Below are 7,910 nucleotides of genomic sequence, written 5' to 3'. Positions count from 1 at the left end.
AGAGACCGTGATTTCTTATTTTGAAGTGCTGACACATCCCATATGTTCTTCAGTGAATGTGAGCTTGAAATCAGCTTCACTTTGACACTGGAAGTTTGCCCGAGAAAGGTTTAGCAATATCCATGGCGTTTTGCAGATCTTGATGAAGGACACAAATGTAAAAAAAAAAAAAAAAAAAAAAAAATCCCCAAAAAAACCAACCCAAAAAGCAGCCACATTTCAAATGATCTGTCTCGGAATTTAATAAGAGCGTGTTGTGGAATAATGTCAGAGGAATGCAGGAGAAACCTGAGACCCGATGGCTGCAGTCAAGCTAAGTGCATTGCAGAAAGCACAGGGTTGAGGTTCGGCTGTGCCGGTGCCCGGCAGAGCTGCTGCAGGCTCCTCCTGTTAGCGGCCGGCGCAGCACTTGGGGATGAAAGCCTGAAGCCCTCCTTTTGCAAAACTCCATCCCAGTTGCTGCCTAAGTTGCCTGGAAGTCACTAAATTCCACAGGACCTTTATGTTTTAATTACAAATTTCCCAAGCCCCCTGGAAGCCTCTTTCTGTGCATGCCCCCAGGGGCTCTAGGCTGAGCAACCTAACCTCAAATTCATTCCCGATGAGGATCCACCCTGGAAGTCTTCCTCCACGTGCACCCTGGGGGGGCGGTGATCTGGTAGGTCTTTGTGGACCATCCCCAGCATGCACCCCTAAACAGAGCGGGGCTTACAGCACTGGGCTGGGGGGGAGCAGGGATTGCTTTGCAGCGAGGGAGCCAGCAGCCTGGTGTACGGCCGGAGGCGTGCGTTTGGCCTCCAGGTTGTTTGGGAAAACCACTCCGGGGCACCCCAGTCCCTCTGGGCCAGGAGTCTCCGGGCGGCGCGGTGCTGGCAGCCAGTATCCAGGCTTGCCCTCAGAGGGAGGATACGGAGGAACCGTATCTGCCACCCCTGCTCAGGCAGCTGCCGGGGGGCTGCAGGCAGCCTTGGGAAACACCACAGCATTGCCCAATTTAGCTCCAAGTCCCACTCCACTAATTTGTTGGGCTGGGAGTCCCGAGGGTGTGGAGGGAGGAACTCTCGTTTCTAAGGCTTGGCAATTAAAATAGCAGTGGAATGAAAGGGGCTGCCTTTTTCCCCAGCTGAGCTGAGGGAAAATCAGTACCACTGAAGAAGTGCAGAGCCTTGTTCCTTCCAAAGTTGGATGCCCAATCATCCCAGGCCACGCACCCTCGCTGGAAGGCAGCCTCCCTGCGGGCTTCAGATGGGAAGAGCTGCGCTCCCGTTTCTCTTGCGTGCCATTAGAGAAGAAAACCAAGTAGCTCACGGGTTTCTCCATAAATGCGCAAAGTTTTCAAACCTTGCTTTTCTTGAAAACAGCAAACTCTGCGTGTTTCTTTTCCTTTCTATACAATCCTTGTCCTGATCGAAAAGGATAACCAACAGCGAACTTCAGGGGAGAGAACTGTCAGTGGTTACTGGCAGTGCGGAATAAACGTGCTGTCTCTTATTGACGGGGCGGCATGCTTTATAATGTTAATTTCTGCTAATAATCACGAAATACACTTTGGCTGTTCCACGAAACCTTTGGAGTTACCAGTGGCCTTTTAAAATCCCTTCTGTTAGTGGCGCATTTGTAGTCAGTGAAGAATTTTGGTGCGATGCATTTGGTTTTGTGCCTGTCGTCATCATCAATTCAAGTGATTTCCAGAACTTATTCTAATTCAGGGGTAGGGGAACGATGCGAAACGTGCCAGTCCAAACACATGGAGTCTCAAGTGCTTTGATGTACACCACGACGTGAGATAAGATGATTGCTGAGATAGAAAATCGCAGAAGAGCCTTCTGCAGAACTACACCCCGTTAAGTCTCTTACCAAGGGATTTAAGACGAGAACTAAAAGCTTCCCTGTAGGTCTCTTACATGCCATGTCCTCCTCGGTCTCCTCCCTGCTTATTTGGAGCAGTGTTGCCAGGGAAAGATGAAAGTGGGAGAACCAAGCCCAGACTGGTCAGCTGCCAAGTGCTGGGGCCTCTGACTCAGAGCTTCGGCAGCCGTAGGAATAATTAAAATTCGCTCTGTGCTCACTTATATTCGTGTAAATCTTTTTTGTTGGATCTTTAAAACGAAGTAGGATGGCTGTATGGGAAATAAATACAGTCGAGCCCTGAAAAAAATACGGCTGTGGTCTTAGCTAATCAGCTAGACCTCTGCGAGGTTTTGTTTTATTTCGGTTTAGGGATAAGCCTTCTCCCACCTCTGATTATTTTAAACATTAAGCATTGATACCTATAACAGGAATATGTCACCGTGATGGACATCTCTCTTATCTGATCCTTAAGGCAGTGCCCATTAACAGCAGCCGTACCAACGAGCCTGTGCCGTATGGAATCTGTCGCGGGACGCGTCCTGGGTCTGCCCTGGGAGGCGAAGGCGTTCAGGTGCCGGCGCTGGCTCTCTCCGGCCGTGCTGCCGCGGCACTGCGCGTACCCCAGAGGCACGTATGGACAAAATGCAGAGCATCCTCCGTGTTTTATTCATGCGTTTTGCGTTCCTCCCTGGCCAGTTAGAGGTGTGAATCCCCATCCTCCCCTCCAACGCGCTTTCATCCGGGGTCAGCGCCGGGTGGCTGTCGTCACACGAGGTAACTTGCCAAAACCAACACTGCCTGGGCTTGCACAGGAGGGAGCGACACCGTCAGCAGCGGGAGGATGCGCCCAGCACCAGGCAGCCGCGGGGTGCGCACCCTCGCCCAGGGCTCAGCACGGGGGAAGCGCCGGAGCCTCGGGGGAGTCTGGAGGCCAACCGGCTGGCGAGGAGGTTCAGCATTGTGGCACGCGGAAGGAACAACCACTGTAAAAGAAGAAAAGCTGGGCCAACTCCTCAGGCTGCTGGCCGGGCTGGCCGCTGGGAGGCGGGAGGGCTTTGCGCTGCGCCAGGGAGCGCTGCGTCTGCACGGCGGTGCTCCCCTGCCTGCCGCCACAGAGGGAGGGGGGCACCCCAAAGCGCAGGTTGGGTTCTGACCCCCTCGTCCGCGCTTGCTCGCACAAGAGACCGCAGAGGTGCTTCATCCTTACCAAAGACCCAGCCCAGAGAAGCAGTGTCATGCAATACTGATCCCCCAAATCAATGAAATATGTGTATGTTCGAAGAGGTGAGATGTTTTTACGACCTTGCTGGATCAGATCAGCCGTGCCGTAGCGTTTCACAGTGAGGTGCGGCGCAGCGTGCTAATGAAAGAGCCGTTTGTGTGGATATTAGGGTAGTGTTGGTGACCCAAGGGGTGAGAATTGTGTAGAAGTGTTGATTATTTCCTAACTAGGGGGAAAGTTTCTGTTCTTAAATTTCTGTTATAAAAAATACCCGTCGTCAGTCGAGTATATTTATGTTGTACTGGAGAATCTTTGTGCCACTAGAACTGAACAAACCGGGGTTTGATTTCAGATGGTTTTGACGCAACCATGTATTGCAGTTCCGTGGGTCGTTTGCCGCATTGAGAAGATGCAACAAACCTCTCGTGGATGGAATTCTTCAGGTTTCATTTTTTTCCCCTCTCCTCCGCAGATCCTTAGAATTTGCACAAGATACACACCAGAACAAGACACCATGACCTTTTCAGACGGCCTTACCCTAAACCGAACTCAGATGCACAACGCTGGATTTGGCCCACTGACCGATCTTGTCTTCACGTTTGCCAACCAGCTCCTGCCTTTGGAAATGGATGATACAGAAACAGGTCTCCTTAGTGCCATCTGCTTAATCTGTGGAGGTATCGTAACAGCATGAGCTCGGATGCATTTGAAAAGGACAGACACGATGAGATCTTCATTTATGTTTTACTTGTTTCGCTTTATATTTTATATAAAATGTATATATGTAATATTATTATATATTATCTATGCTATATAAACCACTTAACACTAAAGGGTTGTTTTCCACTGGTAATAGTTATTGGTTTTATTACTGACACGTTTTTAAATGAGGCAAACCATTCTGTCAAGCAATTATCAATCCTGATAAAGGACTACAGGATATATCCTGCTGCTTTTTTTTTATAAGAGGTACATGGGTACCCATATGGATGGCATGATGCCTGTTACGCAACTTTTTCTCATAAATATGATTGCATACATTTGCCTATAGTTACATTCACCCAGGGGTCATTGGTGATAATTTTCTTGGGACAAAAAATAAATTATACTTCAAAAGTAGCACAGTGGCATTGATGACATGGCTTGGGGGGGGGTGGTGTGGTTACAATTTGTAAGGAACGTTGTCAAGTAAAATCAGGCGAAGTCATGGTTTTAAAATCCAAAAAGCCAGTTCTCAGATCATTTTCAAAATCCTCTGTAAATGTCTGTTATTTTAATCACCTAGTCCCTCTCCTCCTTTGCAAAATCCGGACTAGCAACAGGACACCTTGTTTAGTTGGGCCATTTTGTTGAAACACAAACTGGGTGCTACTGAGAACGCTTCAAAGAGAAGAGTCAGTCTTTGTTGACAACGGCCCTTTAGTACAAAATCATTCCGATTTGATGTGTCTCTAACCATAACCCATCAAAAGCATTGATGGGTTCTGAGATGTCATTACCTCGTGGCTGCTGCATCCTGGTTTATGGGTGACGTTCGTTGTCACTCAGGCTAGCACTGCCATCTGCTGATACCCAAGGGGAACTCACTCCATGTTAGTATTGAGACAAGAAATAAATTAGCTGTAATCTCTTTGTATACCTAGGTCGCTTATCAGTGAGACATACGAAATTAATTCTGAAATATTGTTTGAAGCAAGGTGTTTTCCCCTTGGAGAGGGAGGTACAAGAGCAAACTGGTAATTCTGGACCACTCAGATGAAATGGGAAAATGAATCTAAGCCAAAAAGAAATGGGAAAACAAAAAGGGAAAATTAATCTAAGTTTCAGAAAGCTGTGGTTTACCCTCTTGCTATGGAATACTCGCAACAGAGCATGGGTCTTAGGTGGAGAGAATACGAAATTCATGGAGTCCTATGCAAGAACATGGAGGAGCTTCTGTGATTTGGCGTTTGTAAAAAAAAAAAAAATATATATTTAAAATCATACGTGTGATATGGTACTTTTCTACAGATCGCCAGGACCTTGAAGAACCAATGAAAGTGGATAAGCTTCAGGAACCATTGCTTGAAGCGCTGAAAATTTATATCCGAAAGAGACGACCCAATAAGCCTCATATGTTCCCAAAGATCTTAATGAAAATCACAGATCTTCGTAGCATCAGTGCAAAAGGTACAGTGGCTCCCAATAATTCAGCACTAGCGTCGGTGTCGCGTTTCAGAAGAAACTGGCCTAGAGACCTGGGTTGTTACTTTTTTAATATATCTAAGAAAGGTCCATGTGACCTTTCTCTTCCCTTCTTCTTCTGTAACCCCCGGGTTTAAATTGGTTCTGCTTTAAACGTACACGGTGCTACATTCCTCATGCCACTTACAGTGAAAATGACCTCTTGGGTATAAGTAGGTTAGCAAATCATTAGCATGTGTTAGTCATTTTAAGACAAGATAAAACCCTGAATTAAACCTCTGTTAATGTTTACAAGAGGGTGCGGGCCAACATGTATTTTGTATCACTAACGGCTTTCGAAAGAACAAAGTCTGTATACGGGCAGCACAAAACACTTCTGCATCCAAAATTCCCCTGAACTGTGGTCTGACGTGCTGAGGATTTAGAAATTATTTGATCCAGGATTTCGGAGATTCAGCACCTCTAATCCAAACTGACCGTGCTTACACGTGGATCGGTTTTACTTGAACGTTTTGCGTGGGTGCGGTCTTTTGTGTGATTGATTGTTCATGTGAAGTGGACGCAGTCCAAGCGCGATCACGTACATTCTCTAAAGCGCGGGTGTAGTTGAACGCTTTCATTTCGTCGGAGAGGTTCCCCCTTGGTGCTTTGCCCCTTGACGGGTGCAGCCGGGGGGGGGCGGCCGGGCAGCCGGTCTCAAAGCAGCCGTGGGCGCTCAGCGGCGCAGCAGCCTCTGTGTGCGCCTCTTCTGCCCTGGGCTGTGGCTTCCGAGGTGGCTGCGCTCCTTTCCTTTGCCTACCCCTGTATCTCCCCGAGACCCAATTTCAGGCGTGTCCGGCTGTTTCATACACGTTCACCCCCAGACTTCTGGGGAGCTGTGTCACAGATGTACCAGCCTGAATACAGGGAGTCTGAAGTGCTACAATTCTTATTTTTTACCACGGTTGATGCAGTTCCGCTTTCTTACTGTGCTTACTCGACTACAGGTTTGCTACCCCGGTAGATAAGCAAGCACATGAGCTTGTGTGTACAGGTACCTACGTAGCTATAGATTGGGTTTATGCTTTTGAAAAAAACCACTGATTTCACTGGACATGGTTTTTGAGAAGACCTCAGGGAAAAAAAATAGCAGTTAAGTCACTCAAATAAATACACTTGTTTTACATTAGAACCTAAACTGTTATACTTAAAACAATATATATCTAAGTTAAAAGATCAAGCCATAGTTATGTTTGTTGTGGTGGTTTGACCTTGGCTGGACGCCAGGTGCCACCAAGTTGCTCTGTCGCTTCCCTCTTCAGTAGGACAGGCAGGGAGAGAATGAGATGGAAAAGAAAGAAAACTCGTGGGTCAAGATAAAGGCAGTTTAATAGAAAGCAAAAGCAGAGGCCGCGTGCTGTAGCAAAAGGAAAACAAGATTTTATTCTGTACTTCCCATTAGCAGGCGATGTCCAGCTACTTCCGGGAAGCAGGGCTTCCGTACGCATAGAGGTTGCTCCGGAAGACAAAACGTCACAAAAGACGAATGCCCCCCCTCCTCTTCCTTTTCCCTTAGTTTTTATATCTGAGCTGACATCATATGGTCTGGAACATCGCTTTGGTTGGTTTGGGTCAGGTGTCTTGGCTACGTCCCCTCCCAAGATCTTGCCCCCTTCCAGCCCACTGGTGTGTGTGGGGAGACACAGCCTTGATGCTGTACGAGCACTGCTCAGCAGTAGCCAAAACACTGGTGTGTTATCAGCACCTTTCTACGTACCAATAGAAAGCCCAGCACCATGCAGCTTGACCCAACGCCTTTATAAAAAGAAGTGAGCGATTTAATTGGATTGATTAGCACCAAAAGAATAACTTAGAAGGGAAATACCAGGGCTGGAAGCAGAAGTATCCTAAAAAGGAGCCACTCACCAGGCTATCTAAAGCTTGCCGCTTACCCTCAAGTAAAGCAAACTCCATCCAACTGAATCTACAGAATAAACTTACAGCAGTACTGAGCTGTAAAAATATTTAGGGGAGCCCTTTTGTTCTGCTGTTCTTGGTTGTGGGAAGTCTGTTTCCACTTTCCTGCTGCTCTGCCAGAGCCCTCCAGCTCCTCGGGAACGGGGCTCCGTCTCTCTGTGTTCTGTGCACAGGAAAGGATTCTTCTTTCCATTCTGACATAAGTATTTAACTTCAGTTACATCATTAATGTTTTATAGTAAAACTAAATCATACCAAAGGGACTGGCAATGTCCTGGAGGGGCGGGTGCGTCTTGAGTTTCATTTGAAAAGATGGACACCAGAAGGTAATGACTCCTGATGGTACGTGATCCCTGAAAGCAATTACCAAAGTAAGCATGAACTGGAACGGCTGAGAACGTCTCCTTGCGCTGGAGTTCCTTGCACAGCTACATTCGTCTCCGGCATTAGGAGTTGTTTAACAAAAGCAGCAAGAGACTCTCTTCCCAGTTCTCTTATCCCAGTATTGAATGGGAAGTTTGCAAGCCCTGACAAATGACTGTGGCTCTGCACAGGAACAACCACACAAGCGCTGGGTACTGCAACCGGGCTGCCCCGTTCCGGCAGAAAGCAGATACTTAACGTGGCCAGATGGAGTCCGTCAGCACCGCTCTGACTACAGACGGCTTTCAGAGCAGCTCTCGGCATAATTCTGTAT

General features: G+C 47.6%; 1 protein-coding gene across 1 annotated transcript in view; it reads left to right on the top strand.

Moving 5' to 3' along the window:
* The window catches only part of RARB (retinoic acid receptor beta), a gene marked incomplete at its 3' end in the record, with an annotated part of 190,708 nt that extends 185,466 nt beyond the window's left edge, over window positions 1-5,242 (top strand). The window contains exons 6-7 of the mRNA XM_035894117.1: window positions 3,546-3,750; window positions 5,084-5,242. Coding sequence (XP_035750010.1) covers window positions 3,546-3,750; window positions 5,084-5,242 — 364 coding nt within the window. The remainder of the gene's footprint in view (window positions 1-3,545; window positions 3,751-5,083) is intronic.
* Between the last annotated feature and the right edge of the window lie 2,668 nt (window positions 5,243-7,910).

This window comes from Egretta garzetta, unplaced genomic scaffold (assembly GCF_000687185.1).
Source record: "Egretta garzetta isolate BGI_Z169 unplaced genomic scaffold, ASM68718v1 scaffold94, whole genome shotgun sequence".
Taxonomy (NCBI): Eukaryota; Metazoa; Chordata; class Aves; order Pelecaniformes; family Ardeidae; genus Egretta; species Egretta garzetta.
Note: the sequence above shows the minus strand (reverse complement) of the source record. Positions and strands in the feature narration are given on the sequence as shown.